The sequence below is a fragment of the Apium graveolens genome, chromosome 1 (assembly GCF_009905375.1).
Source record: "Apium graveolens cultivar Ventura chromosome 1, ASM990537v1, whole genome shotgun sequence".
NCBI classification, from domain to species: Eukaryota; Viridiplantae; Streptophyta; class Magnoliopsida; order Apiales; family Apiaceae; genus Apium; species Apium graveolens.
Window position 1 is genome coordinate 20,002,834 of NC_133647.1, and position 16,066 is coordinate 20,018,899.

At 35.1% G+C, this 16,066-nt stretch overlaps 1 protein-coding gene across 1 annotated transcript; it reads right to left on the minus strand.

Moving 5' to 3' along the window:
* Positions 1 to 4,741: 4,741 nt before the first annotated feature.
* Positions 4,742 to 6,939, minus strand: LOC141661579 (protein TEEBE-like). The gene is made up of 3 exons (XM_074468592.1): positions 6,755 to 6,939; positions 5,906 to 6,403; positions 4,742 to 5,448 (listed from the first exon to the last, which is right to left on the minus strand). The coding sequence occupies exons 1-3, from the start codon at positions 6,831 to 6,833 to the stop codon at positions 4,928 to 4,930; spliced, it is 1,098 nt and encodes a 365-aa protein (XP_074324693.1). The 5' UTR covers positions 6,834 to 6,939; the 3' UTR covers positions 4,742 to 4,927.
* Positions 6,940 to 16,066: the final 9,127 nt, after the last annotated feature.

A 16,066-nucleotide genomic window follows, 5' to 3' on the forward strand; every position in this document is an offset into this window, starting at 1 on the left:
TTCTGACAAGCATCACACAGTCCATCCCTTGTGAATTCCACTAGAGGCATTCCTCTAACTAAGTCCTTTTTGACTAGATCATTCATTGTCTTGAAATTCAAATGGGACAGCTTCTTGTGCCATAGCCAACTTTCAACTGGACTTGCTTTGCTGAGAAGACAAGTAATGGATTCTGCATCTGTAGAGTTGAAATCAGCTAAGTACACATTCCCTTTTCTAACTCCAGTTAGAACCACTTTATTGTCCTTTTTACTTGTGACAATACAGGCTTCAGAATTGAAGGAAACAGTATTCCCTCTGTCACATAGTTGACTGATGCTCAATAAATTGTGTTTGAGACCATCAACCAATGCAACTTCATCAATGATGACATTTTCTTTTGAAATTAAGCCATATCCCATAGTGAATCCTTTGCTTTCATCTCCAAAGGTTATGCTAGGGCCAGCTCTCTCCTTAAACTATGTGAGCAGGGTGAAATCTCCTGTCATGTGTCTTGAACAACCACTGTCCAAGTACCATAGATTCCTTCTTTGTCCCTGCACACAACAAAGTCAATCAAGTTGATTTTGGTACCCAAGTTTCCTTGGGTCCAGCCTTGTTAGTCTTTTTCCTAGACTTCATTCCTCCTGCATCTTTTGACTTAGGTAACTTTGGGTCAACCTTGGTCTCAGATGTGGTTGGTTGAAGTGTAGGGTTAGTCACAGAATCATTTAACACATTTGATTGAATTTGATAAGGCATAGGTTGTGCAAACATGTTATTCCACATAGGCATATTGTATGGCATTTGAGGCATACTAAATGCAGTAAAATAAGGATTGTTAATATATGGCATGTTTGCAAAATGTGCATGGGGATTCTGGTGAGACATAACAGGCATAGCATGCAGAGGTGACATAGACATGTTAGGCATGGAGGGATTTGAAGGCATGGGAGCATTTTTAACAGATTTGCAATTATCAGATAGGTGATTAACACTTTTACAATGCACACAGCTTTTTCTAGGAGCATACCTATCAGGTGTGTAATTGTTATGTTTATTAATCCCTACCTTCCCATTTCTTTTAGATTTTCTTTTAGTTTCCTTCTTATCCTCAACCAACTTAAGCCTATCTTTTAGCTGATCTAAAGTCATGTGTCCTATATTCACCTTGCTGACATCTCTGGATGTGCTAGCTCCTTCTTTGACAAAGTTCTTGAGAGTTGAATCATTCTTTTTATTGAGATTTTTATTTTTAAAAGAACTTGCATGTTTTAATTGATGAGCCTTCAACGGATGCTCCTTTTCTTCCTTCAACGGATAACTTTCATCATCCGTTGATTCCACATCCGTTGACAATCCATCAATTAATTCTAACTCCTTTTTATTTTTCTTCCAGGCATCCTCACAGAATGATTCAATTCCCTGAACCTTTGCAATCTGAACACTAACATCCCTAGATGTTTTCCAGGCCTTGATTACCTCTTGCTCACTTTCTAACTGTGTAGAAAGAATTTCTACTTTCTTAACAGCTTCTGCTAGTTCACTCTCAACAGTCAAGCATTTAAGTTTTATCTTTTCAAGCTCAATTACCTGATCCTCTAACACAGCATTCCAATCACTTAAAAACACATTATTCTCCTTGATCCTAGTATTTTCTTTTGCTAGTGATTTAAGGGAAACACGCAAATGATATAATTCATTGGTCATATCATTTATGGCTTCATTGCATTCATGTTTAGAAAGCTGAGAGAGATCAATAGTAATTACCTGGTTGCTTGATGAACTAGTTTCATTTTCATCAGAATTAGCCATCAGGGCTAGGTTGACATATTCCACATCATCATCTTCATTTACCCCATCTGCTGCCCAATCATCTTGAGTGAGAAAAGCTCTTTCCTTTTGTTTGAGCAAATCAAAATACTTCTTTTTGTAATCAACTTGCTCAAATTTCTTTTTCTCAGAATTTGGCTTCCTACATTCACTTGCAAAGTGTCCACTAATGCCACAGTTGTAACATTTGAACTTTGATTTGTCCACCATATTTTTGTTTGGCTTAGTGAACTTTGTGTTTTTCCTGAACTTCATTTTTGCAAACCTCCTGGATAGAAAGGCCAAATGTTCTTCAATATCATCAGATTCATCCTGACTGGAATTGTCTTCATCCTCAGCAACTTGCTCTTTACCCTTGCTTGATTCTAATTTGCTTGTGCCAATTTTGAGACTTGGCATTGTCTTCTCCTCATTCCTGGCTTCCATCTTCTCACTGTCAGCTACAAGAGCAACTGTTCCTCCTTTTCTCTTTCCCTTTTCCAATAGCTCATCCTGCTCCATTTCAAGTTCATAAGTCTTCAAAATTTCATATAATCTTTCAAGTGTGAAGTTCTTATAATCTTGAGAATTTCTCAAAAAGACAGTCATGGGCTTCCATTCCTTTGGCAGAGACCTAAGAAATTTTAAGTTGGAATCCTTGACTTGGTACACTCTACCATACAGCTTCAATCCATTCAACAGTTTCTGAAACCTGTTGAAGGTATCATTTAATAATTCACCTTCTTCAAAGTGAAAATATTCATACTGTTGAATAAGAAGCTGCATCTTGTTCTCTCTGACCTGCTCAGTACCTTCACAGATGATTTGTACAGTATCCCAAACTTCCTTTGCAGTTTGGCTATTGATGACATTGTCAAACATATCTTGATCTAAGCCATTAAACAAGATGTTCATGGCTCTCTTATCCTTGCGGATTTCTTCCATGTCTTCAATAGTCCATTCTGCTTTTGGCTTGGGAATGGACTGTCCAACAGCAACTGTTGCAGTAGCAGCTGTGGCTACTTTGTGAGGGATGTGAGGACCATTTTCAATACAGTTGATGTAGCTTTCATCTTGAGAAAGAAGATGTAAATGCATCTTCACTTTCCAGTGATGATAATTATCTTTTTCCAGGACTGTGATCTTTACACCAATATCCTTCCTACTCATGATGGTAGCAGGAGGATTCTTCTGTGCACTAATGATGTTAGCAGAATAGATCTTTAAACTCTTTGTATGTTAAGAGCTTGCTCTGATACCAATTGTTATTCCCAGTGGACTAACAATGAGATTTACAGAAGGGGGGTTGAATGTAAATCTCAAAACTTTTTCAAGTTTTGAGCAGTTTCTAAGGCTAAGTGTTTGAGTGATCAAATGTGTGTGAATTGCTTGAAGCTGATGCAGACAGATATATATATTCAAACACAAGTGTAATGAGCACAAAGAACTTAAAAACTTTTCTGGTGGATTTGTTGTTTCACCAGAGATGTGTTATTTCAGAAAATCTGTGATTCAAAGAATTAAATCACAGCTGCTTCCTAGTACAAACTAGATGATTTTCTCTTTTGATATTTCTAAACAGCTCAGGAAAATTCATATCTAAATACTAGCTGCTACTTGGTTTATATATCACCAAGTTTACAAGTGAAGACAAACTGCAAAATACAATTGAAAAGATTCTTCACATGTTTCTTCTTCATTTCTCTATCCAATGCAATCTAGGATAATCTGTAAATCTTTGAATACTTCCTTGTTTGCATCAGAATGGAAATGCTGCATTTTCTTGATTCCTCCTAGAGGCTTCCACATTCCAGTATGTCTCTGTCAACCCATGTGCCTCTGTCAGCTTGTGAATTGTCACTATCAACTGCTAATGAACTAAGCATCCGTTGAAGCTTTCATCCGTTGATGCCTTATCCGTTGAGGCTTTATCCGTTGAAGCTTTATCCGTTGATGCATTATCAGTTGAAGTCTTTATCCGTTGAAGCACTTATCCGTTGATGGATATTATCCGTTGAAGTATTAGAAACATCCGTTGAAACTTTGTTTCTTATCTGTTGAAGGTCTTCAATATCCGTTGACACTTCTTCACTTATACAAAATTACAAGGCATGAAATATTTACAATTAGCCCTCCTATTTGTACATCCATTAGTAGTCAACATGACTGATTATTTCCTAACAACATCTAAGAATTACAGCTTGAAACCAGAGAGTGAAATGTGCTACAATACTAAACTTATTGCTAAGTAAAGCTACTCCTTCAACGGATAGCCAAGATTGTCTTATCCGTTGAGGCTACAAACACTAGATTTCTACTTAAGTGTTTTGCTTAACTTATCATCAAACTAATACACATATTCCTAACAGATTATTTGGATTTGGTCGGTATACCAAACTAAAACATAATTCGTATACTATTGTCATGAGTTAAAACTAACTTTTTAGTTAAAAGATAATTATCTTTTATTAACACACCTATAAACATCAATAAAATTATATATTTCAATTAGTGAAATTTCTTTTTAAACTAAAATACCACTAATTTATACACGTGTATATTTAAAATTATTGTCAAATTATATTTTTAAAAAATTCTTATAAAAGAGATACATAATTTAAAAAAATTCACTTTAAATTAAATTAAAAAATTATATAATATTATAAATAATCTGTGCATGGTACGGGTTTTAGGCCAGTAATTATAATGTTTGAAATTTAGTCCATCCATAAATGACGCATCGAGCTAAGTAAATTTTAGCTAAACGTTATTTCATGTGATTTTATTCCACCCCATTGGACCTGCTCGGTTGGTGCAGATTATCTTTTACAGAACAAAGATGGATGATACAAAGTAAGCGATCGATTTTCTGTCAGCACGCCATATGTGGCACATCTTTTTAAATACTAGTACCTAGTTTTGCCCTTTTTTCTCTTGCAAATTAAAGAAAGATAGTAATGAACTTGTACCAAATGAAAGTGATCCATATGTGTTTCAACACAAAATATCAGGCATCTAATAGTTCAAGATATTACATATTTAGAGATAACCAGTCGAACCGAAAGACAGTTTCAAGCTCTCTATAGTACAAATTAGCTAAACCTTGAGAAACAGTTCGTCGGAGACGATTTACCATTTAAGCAACAGGGGCAACCTTCACTTCATCAAGAACAGGACCGCACAAAGATCCGATATCGCCGGCCTTTGTGTGGTAGAACGAGCTGAAGAAAGTTAATCGAGTCCTGTCTGAGACAGCTGTGAACTTGAAAGTTTCAGTCTTGGACAGTCCTTTACCTTGAGATGTGAATGGAACTTTAAACATCTCTTTTGCAGCAAATGCTTCAATCATCATTGATCCGTGGCAATTGTTCTCTGCATCGCCAACAGTGAAAGTGAGACTGTAAACCTTCTTGGGGACTGTCCGGATGATTTGTGCAATTGCGCTTTCTCTGCCTGCAACCAATTCAATGGCAGCTCGACCAGAGGGAACTTTGAAGTGCTTTGCGTCTATGAACTTGACAGCTTTGAGGGATTCGATGATCCATCCAGGCAGTGGGGAGGATGGATCTTCGACTCGAGGTGGGAGGAGTACCCCATGAGAAGAGTTGTGCAAGAGATGAGGACCCTCCTCGAAACCGCTATTCTTCACTAGGTTACCTGCGATAAATCATTTCACATATATTTATGTTAACTTTGAAGGTATAAAGTGATGCTCGATTAATATATCCTGAAACTAAAATCACATAAAAAACTGAACTGCAAGCGTATACAACATAATTCCAATCAATACTCAACAATGATAATCTTTCGGGATCAACCGAAGTTTTTTGGCATATAAACACTACAGGGATCAGAGTACAAAATTCAATATATTATTTGACTTCAGGAGAACCCAATTAGTCAAACACCGACATCTACTAAACATAATAATCCCAACAAAAACTTGAAATCAACTAGATGTTCAAGTAAGCATACTTCTAAATGCTAACTTAATGAAGTCATGAAATTAATATCAGAATGCAACCATCCTACTACAACTTAGATGGAACCAAATAAATAATTGAAAACAAAATACAAAGTAAAGAATATTGTCAAAGATATTAGCTTGACATACCTTTAGTATACTGTGCAGGAAAGAGCTCCTTGATTGCAATTGCGTCCAAGAGTGGACCGCAGGTCGGATCCTCTTGAACCCCGGGATTGTGCAGAATCACCTTAGCAACATTCGAAGTTGCCACAAATCCCCACGCATAAATATCGCCACCCATACTATCATACAAAGTCTGAAGTGGAAGATCTCCGGTTTGAGGAGGCACCGAAACCCTCAACACCTCATTCTGAGCACAAGTTCTCGAAGCCCCAAATGTAAGTGCATAAAGAGACCCTTTCTTAACAGGAATTTTCTGTGAAACCGAGGCTTCATTTCCGAGGCGGATAGCATGAACACCATGGGCTACCGGAAAGTACATTCCTCCGGGTTGAGGTCCCCCGGAAATGTACTCAACCAAACCATTAATTTCCCATTTGGGTAGTCCATACTTTCCTTTAATTACAGTTTTCTTGAGGTCACTTGGTTTTGGTGACTCTTCAAAGTTACCATTAGCAAGTAGTCCTAAAATTAGCTCATAAACTTCAGTACATACACTATATACATAATCAATAAAGATCAAAACTTTAAACTATATATCAACTATTCTCAAACCATTTTCCACTAAAAGGGCTTGCCATAAATTTAGTCCATTAATTTTCTTGTTACAACTCTATGTTTATATATTTATTTAAACTTGCTAATAGATCCATGACATTCTTGAAATGTAAAGCTTGCATCTTGAGCTTAAATGAAAAGGGTAAGTGACTAGGTGAAATTTAGCTACTTGACAAGTAGAATATAAAAATTTGCAGAAAATGAAAGCAGTGAAGCAGAGTAAAACAGTAAAAATATAAAAAGAAATGAGAGATTTACCTTCAAGAGGAACAGCTGCAAGAGCAGAAGCAGTGAACAAGATGAAGTAGAAGAAGAGAGTTGAAGTGAATGTTTTCATTTTTTGCAGAGAATGGGGGTTTGGGAGTTGCCAAACAAATATGGCTTGTTAAATATTTATAATAGCTGATACACTGCACTGATGGCGTGAGAGATCTCACTCGGTCTGTATTTTAAACCTCTGTATTATGGCTGCCCATCTTGGAGTCCGATTTTGGATTTTATCAAATTATTAAAATTTTAGAAATCGTGAATCGAAACTAATTAGTTAAGATTGTTATAGGAAAGTACCGAAGAAGACAGGATTTAGTTGGGTATTATTGATAAATTTTTTGATTTAAATCACTAGTTCTGGTCGATATTATAAATTTAAGTTACTTCCAAATTTTTCGTTCTTCGGTTTTGTCATGATAACTTGACACTTTTTTCTTCTTTTTTTATCATACGTAATTCGCAGCCGCTATTCTTTGGGTGTGTATTGGGTAAACCTTACGGGCTCATGCAATAGTCTGCAAATCACGTGAATCAAAATAAACTGTTTTTAAGCGATAGGTTTTTACTCGGGAGACATAATTTTGTACTAAATTTAGTAAATGTAATGTCATTGTGGCCAAATTTCCTTTTTATCTGAAATCTTGTTCACGTTCCTTGTTGATTTTTAGTAAAATGATGAGCGGTGCAAATCTGGGCCTTTGTGGATCGAGTTGGTAAGCCATTTTGTGGTCGTTCAGATGATAACAAAATTGTCCATTAAAGTTTTTAGTTTGCCTTAGAATTTCAGATTTGTTAATTCTTGAAGGTTCTTTAACAAGTACTCCGTCAGTCTCTTTAGATTATTAATATTTAAAATGAAGTGATCCACATGTTATCTATTATAGTTACAAAATTATTTTAAAAATAGTTTTCTTTTGAATTAATATCAAATATTTAAACTTTTATTTAAAAAAAGAAAAATTTCAAAAAAAAGTTATGAAATTATACTAAATAAAAGTATTAAAATATGTGACAAACACTTTATTTAAATTGTTAACGATCTATTGGAACGGAGGGATTAGTTTTTTAATTTCTTGCTAATCTTGTAAGTAGTTCTTTTTCTTTGGTTGTATTTAATTTGTTGTTTTCTTAATTTATGAAACTGATTGACAAAAATAAACAAAAGTCTAGTTCAACTTTACCTCATCTTGACTAATTCCAAAAATGTATATCACTTTAATCATCGTCATAACGAGTAAAAAGCACTTTGTGTGCGTGCACTTTAAATGTCAAACCATTTGTGGTACGGCATTTCATAATCTAGCACATGTTATACTACATTTAGTAATTACTTAAATTTTGTGTACCGCTGTGAGTTATCCTTAACTCCGTTAACTTCTTGAGGGGTAAATCAGTCTTTTCATTTTTCTTTTTACAGTTTAATTATATATGAATAAAAAACACATCACGTAACTTTACTCTCTTCTCTAACAGCTCTTCCCTCTTCATTATCCCCTTCATCTTCCCGCCCAATATTGTCACAGGGGTGATCGGAATTCTGTCGGCTTGGACTGGTTTCGAAGAGCTGCAGAGGACGTGGATATGTACTTGCCTGACGATGGTCCTCGTTATGGAGGTAGTTTCCGGCCTTCACTTCGTGTGCGGGTGTATCGACTAAATTAGGGTTAACGCTTGTGGTGTTAAATAGTCATAGAGACTTTTAATTAAATTATGTGTTTTTCTTTAGTTGAATGTCTGTTATAAGAGATGCAGGTAAATTTATATTGTTTTAGTTTTAGGGTTTCAGTATTGATTTGGTTAATTGGCTCCACTGTGGACCCTTTGTGTTTGATGTTGTCTAGTAAAAGGCAATTGTTTAGAGTAAATATTGTATTATTAGGCCTTTTTAGTATAAAGTATCACCATGGTGGGAATTTAGAGTGAATCCGACTGAATATGTGGGTGGGACTGTAGATTATTTTGACCTATGTGATGCTGACACAATAAGTTTGATTGAGTTAATTTCAATGGCTAAAGAAACTGGTGAGTTAGGTTTTATAAGCTTCTTCTACAAATGGCCTAAGACAGACGTGAATAGGGGTTTGCATCCAATTGAAAATGATGCAGATGTCGTTGAAATGTGTGAGTTATTGCCACCATATAGGGTTATACATGTTTATTCCATAACAATGAAGGTTGTATATGTTGTTGGTGCTGATGAGAATCCAACACAAGAGTATGCACCATCTCAGGATCCAAACTGAGTATGTGGATGGTGAGCATGTGCAAGATAATTTGAACAATCCTTTAGGTGATGTGGATGATGTATGGTGATACTGATGAGGAATATAATCCTGCAAATGATAAGGATGTGATGTCTGACTGTAGTTTTTACTCATATTCTTTCAATGTGGATAGCACTGATAATGAAGTTTGTGATCACAAGTCTGACAGAATTAGAAAGAGGGAATCTAGGTCACATGCCAAGGCAAAAAAAAGGCATAGGGTAAAAAAAATTGGGGTGGATGAAGTGGTTCAGGACAAAGTTCCAAGCAGGCCATTGATTGATAATTCCAAAGATAAAGTCAATGCAGATGAAGAATATGGACATAATGGAAATGATTGTTCTACTCACTATGCATCAAGTGATGAGGAGAGAATGGCCTCAAACTCAACAGATGAAGATGAAATCTTTTATCCAGTGTTCAATGAGAGGACAGATATGCATGATCCAAAGTTTTAGTTGGGCATGTTGTTCTCAACAGCAAAAGTTTTTCAGGGCTGCAGTCAAGAAGCAGGCTATAAAGGAAATGAGACCAATCAAACATTGCGGAAATTATGGAATCAGAGTTAGGTTTATTTGTGAGAAACCTTGTGAATGGAAGATATATGCTAGTAAAATGCAGAGGACATATTCATACCAGATAAAATTATACAATTCAAATCACACATGACATATCACATTTCATCATAAACAGATCAATTCTAGATGGATTGCAGAACATTATGAGGATGACATAAGGATTAACCCCGCATGGCCTTTGCAGTCATTCTTGCAGAAGGTTGTTAATGACTGGCACTGTCATATGAGTATATATGATATTGATAGGGCAAAGAGAAAAGCATTAGAGAAGATTAGGGGAAAGCATGTTGATCAATATGCCAAGTTATCGGACTATGGAAATGCATTATTGAAGGCAATGCCAGGGAGTACCATTCAATTGATGACTGAAGACCAAGAAATGCCTGATGGTAGGAAGAGGTTTAAGAGATTTTATATCTTCCTTGCTTCACTGAAAACTAGTTTCAGAAATGGGTGTAGACCTTTGTTAGGGCTTGATGGGTGTCACCTTAAAGGCCCTTCTGATGGTCAATTTTTGGATGTAGTGGGTACTGATGCTAATGATGGAATATAACCACTGGCTTGGGCAGTTGTTGAGGCAGAGAACAGTGACCGTTAAAACTGGTTCCTACAGCTTATAAATGATAATTTAAGGATTCAGGGTAGTGGTACCTTCATATTTGTATCAGACAGGAAAAAGGTACATTCAATTTCTTTGCAAATATCATTCCCTTGTATGTACTATAAATCTTTGCAATATCATCCCCTTGTATGTATTATATCTAATAGCTGGTTATTTATAGGGCCTTATAAATGCAATAGAAGCAGTGTTCTCAAATGCAGAACATAGGTTCTGTATGATGCACTTGTACATAAATATGTGGAAGGACCACAAAGGCATAGGAGTAAGGATGATGTTGTGGTTGGCTGCTAGGGCCACCACTGACTACACTTCTAACAAACACGTGGAGGAGATGAAAAAAGGTAAAGCTTGAGTCTATTAGTGTTTTTATTATACAAACAGTATTTTTAATAGTACCATGATAGTAACATTCTATATACAGCTATCCAAGAAATGTTCTGATTGGTTAAGTGAGAAGCCTATGTCACAGTGTTCTAGGAATGCTTGTAGACCTTTTTGCAAATCAGACATGTTTGTAAACAACCACTCAGAAGTGTTCAACAGTATCATAAGGAGGTATAGATATTTGCCAATAATTTCTATGTTCAAATCCATACATGTTGATGTAATGAGAAGGATTTAGATGAGCAGGGATAAAATGTAAAATAGTTATGCATTGAACCCTATTTGCCCTAATGCTATGAGGAGGCTTAACAAGTAAGTGGTTAATTTATCTCTTTGTTGTGGTTAATTTTTTAATTTACACTGCATGTACACACTTGCTTACTAGATATATTTACATTTTATTCACAATTAACTCTATTTTTAGAGCAATAGAGCAAAGTAGAGGTCGTCATGTTGTTTGGAGTGGAGGAGCAAGGTACCTGGTCACAATGACCTCTGGTGGATATGAAATGGTTGTTGATCTAGATGCTCATACATGTGCTTGCAAGAAGTGGGAGTTGTCTGGAATCCCATGTTACCATGCATGTGCCTGTATTGCTTGATGTAAGAAACCCTTTGAATAATTTATCCATCAGTTATATAACAAGGATATGTTTATGTCATGTTATCAGCATATTGTGGAACCTATATGTGGAGAAGAAGAGTGGGAGGCAAACAAATTATCCCAAGCCTTTACCTCCACAAGTTAAGCCTCAGGTAGGCAGACCTAAGAAAAAAAGAAACAATAGAAATGATATGGTTGCTACAGATCCAACAAGACTAAAAAGGCAGAACACAAAGGTCAAATGCAGCTATTAACTGGGTATAGTCACAATGCAAGAACTTGCCCAGCTAGGGTAAGAGTGTTTAAATTTTTAATACTGATGCACTTTACTAATTAGTGATAGTCATGAAATGGATATTAATGCTCATAATTATTTTTGCAGATGGCTGATAGAGCAAATGATTGTGAAAAGCAGTTCAAGATGAGGACTAATGCACCAAAGAAGAAGACACCAACTGTTGGTGCCAATGAGAATGCCATTGGTGGAGATGGTGCATCAAATGAAAGAGCTGATGTTGGAAAAACTAAAAGAAGGACTAGAGGACAATCCAAGGCTAGTGAAGGTGCCCCAAAGAGTACCACTGAATGAGGATCAGGAGGAAACAAATTAACAACCAATGAGAACAATCAGGCAAAAAGGAGGGCAATGCAAGCTAAGCTCAGAAAACATCCAGTTTGGAAATTTTGAACTTGTGTACCATTTTATTGGAACAATTATTGGTATGTTATGACATCTAGATAAGAATTGTATTTAGTATTTTTTGTCTCCTTTAACGGGTTATTTTGTGTTTGGATGTCGTAAAATTGTTTAAGTTATTTTGTATGGCCTTCGAACTCGTTGACCTTATGGTAATGCTATAACAAGTACGCATCTTACAATGTCATAGTTTTGCCTTTACACTTTGTTAAATTTAGTAATTAGATGTACTTTATTATGTACGAACTTTAAACAAACGACACAACTAAACCATTACACAAAAGTCGAACATTGCATTACAAGCATTACCATAGTAAAGTGACACGAATAAGTCAAATATTGCATTACAAGCATTACCATAGAAATTAATCAAACATTGCATTACAAGCACCATCCAAATTGAAAATTACAATAAAAGGAGGATAAATTAAGCAACACATAAATGATAATAAAGATACTAAACTAAACACTTCGAATAGTAGACAGAAACAAACACTTCACTGCTTCACTCTTCTTCATAATCAGATTCAGCCACTGGAAACTCGGTGTTCTCACCCACATCCTAGAGCACCATATTCGTCATGCACGAAAACTGCACAAACATTGCAACCACTGTCATCTCTTGCTTCTTATTTATTGTATTCATTTGGGTTTTATGCTTTTCAATCAAACGATCAATCTTTCGCTCGTACCTGTGGTACAACTCAGCAGTCCTATCCCAGCTCCTCGATGACTGCTACAGCCCGCAGACCAAGTGGTGGGTCAACCCATATGTGATATCCACACTCCTCTTCCCCTCACGTGTGGAGCCTCCTACCAGCATTTTCCCCATTCCAATGGGTCTTCACCACGCTGAGCTAATTACAGTCATACATAAGATTGAGCAAATCATCAGAAGGAAGCATTTTTTTCACCCATTTTGAGTTGTAGCCAAGGATGAGCTGTGAAATTAGGGTTGGAAGTTGAGAAGTGGAACAAATGGGAGGTTACAACTGTTGGTGAGACTGCGTAGCCGTATGAACAGTTACGTGATAACACAACACGATAACAACACTAGAACAGGACAGGTTAATAATACTATGTCTACACAAGAAATCAAGAAGAATGAAGACAAGGCAAATACAAAGAGTCAGAAGATTAGAAGAAGGCCTCAAGTCTGTTTACAGGTCACTGAAAGAAGTTCATTAATATGTTCATGCCTCAGTGAAGAATAAAGGTTAAAGACTTTCAGGGTTTCAGAAATGATAAAGATTCAGTGTATAAGTGCTACGAGAAGATTTTAGTATATTGGCATTGATTGAAGATAGATAGTAGGAATCTGAAGAATTGAAGACATGGTATAGATAGAGGTTAAAGAAGACAATTGCAGTCTTGAAGTTATACTCACTGACAGGAGTTCATTTATATGTTCAAGCGTCGGTGAAGAACAGTGAATGAAGTATTCAAGATTGTAGTAGCAATGAAGACGTTATCTAAAGTACCAAAAAGGATTCCAGTGAAAGTACAATTGTTTATTGACAGTCAGTGTTTGAAGTAATAAAGTTGAGGCAAGCTTAATAATGTAATCAAGGCTATAATACGAAGACCTGAATCGGGGTTAATCGTCTGTGAACCAGACCAGTTGCACTAGGCGTAAACAGCTCGTGAAAGGAATCTGGGTATTATTTATAGAAGAATTGTTAAGTTGAGGAATGTACTTGGATTGAACGTTTATCTGTTAAAGTACAAGAAGAGGTGCGAGGGGTATACATCTAAACTGCTCGAGGGACTGGCGAAGTTCAAAGTTTAATTGTTAAATTAAATAAATTTATTTTGTGGACTTTAATATAACTTATTTAATAAACTTAAAATGATTAATCTTATAAACTTTAAATAAGTGTCTTTTATAAATCTAAATTAGTTTATTTATATAAGTTATAATTAAGTTAATTTATAAATTAATTTAATTACAATTTAAACTAAAAGAAAAACAAAAAGAAAATAAAAAGAAAAAGGAAAACAAAAAGAAAACAAAAAAAAAGAGAAAAACAAAAACAAAAGAAAAGAAAAATGAAAGAAAGAAAAATATAAACTACACAAACAAATGTGTACAAATCTTTTTTGTTTTTGTTAAGTTCAGTCAAGTACACATATATGTACTAGTAGTGTAGTTGTCGCCACAGAGCATAGGAGTCACCTGTTCAACTAAATAAACTAAGTAAAGCTCCCTCCTGTACCTCCTTGGTCGCCACAGAGTAACACACATATAAACTAAGGCAAATGAATTACCTTGGTCGCCATAGAGAAGCTAATGTTGGTCGCCACAGAGCACTCCTCAACCTCAGCCACTACTTTATTGATTCATTCAATTAACTTGTGTGGTCGATATTTACCCATACATTTGAATTGAATATAATGACTACACTCAGCAGCAAATCAGATTTAAGCTATTTGGATTAATTTTATGTTCATCTTCTCTCCCAAGAGAGGTGAAATATAGAAGCACGGATTTTCAGAGAAGCTCAACCTTTTTATATATCCGTTTAACTTCTCACCGGAGTAATGTTATAATACCCAATTTAATTCTTGTATATTCATAGAGGCATTATAATCGTTACCTGGTAATTAAATTCTTAGACAAATAAAAGCTAGATCATTGTATAGGATTTGATTTGTAAATCTTTGTAGAAGCTAGGAACTTTGTTATTTTAGACTGTAGTTGGTAAATTTATTTACCGGAGTGTAGTAACACCCCTCGAGGATTTATATATGAATATATACTTTCCCGAATATCTTGTGTTCCTCATTTTATATTCCCAAACACTATTCACCTCAAGAACACGGAACCACTAACCGAGCACTAAATCTATATCCGCTAAATATTCGAAATGATTTTTAATTTAGTGATTATCATATTCAACCCCCCCCCCTTCTACAATAATTCGGGACCTAACAATTGGTATCAGAGCTGACTGATTGATACAGAAATCAGGATCCTTAAATTAATTTATTTTATTAATTTGCATTTACATAAATTTATTTTGTAAATTTGATTTAGCAAATTTGTTTTATAAATTTAATTTAAATAAGTTTATTTTATAAACTTAATTAAAATAAATTTATTTTATAAATTTGACTAAATTAATTTATCACTTAAATTTTAGTAAATAAAAATTATTATTTTAAATTAGTATTTCAGGATATAAGGTGCAAAATTCAGAATTTGTAGGTGCCATTTTATCTCGGCAATTCAAGGCAAATTAGATGCCAGTTTTCTGTTCAGTTTGTTCACTTCCAATTTTTGGCTGCCAAGAAAACAGACTTAGGTGTACATAATGTGCAATTGTTTTGTTGATTGTTGAACAACACGCGCCAACCTGTTTGTCTGGCAAGTGAAGATCACGCGAGGGAAATATTTCAATATGTGCAGTGCACGCGCAGTCCTCCTATCACGCGCAGCAAATTAGTCGAAGTGTACAAAAATAAAGAAAATGACAATCATCTGGTAGTTAGCTCTGGTCGCCATAGAAAGTTATATTAAATCTACTGAATTTCTAAGGCAGGATACTGTGTAACCCAAGGTCACCACAAGAGCTTATAAAAGCAATATACAGGGATAATCGCCATTTAGCATTTAATTTTTTTGTAACTCCAATTTAATTATTTCTGATTTATTTATTTTTCCATAAAATTTAAAATTCTTAAATTTAATTTTTTCTAAGATAGTCATTTATGTTTTATTTAATTTTTAAGAAAATTCAAAATTCTTGAAAATTAGATTTGATGTAAATATTTATTTTTGATTAATTTATGTTAGGCCATACACACTGTAGAATGGGGTTGAATACAGTGTTTATCACAATCAAATCGAATTAAAGAACACAAGTAACAGAAAACAAGCTTTATTAAACTCCGTTACAATATGGAACTGTCCTCTCTCAGTGATGAACAAATATCACGAGAGCTGGTAGGGTTACAACAAATATTATTCTCGATAATGATAACACTTATAGTGTAAACCCTATGTCTGTGTTTATATACTACACAGTTACAAGATAATCGCTAATTGATATGGAATATAATTCTGCTTCCTAAAATATATCAATCAGTTATCTTTTCTTCCAAGTATTATATTCTTCATAGAATTCTTTCTCCATGCATGTCTCTTCTTG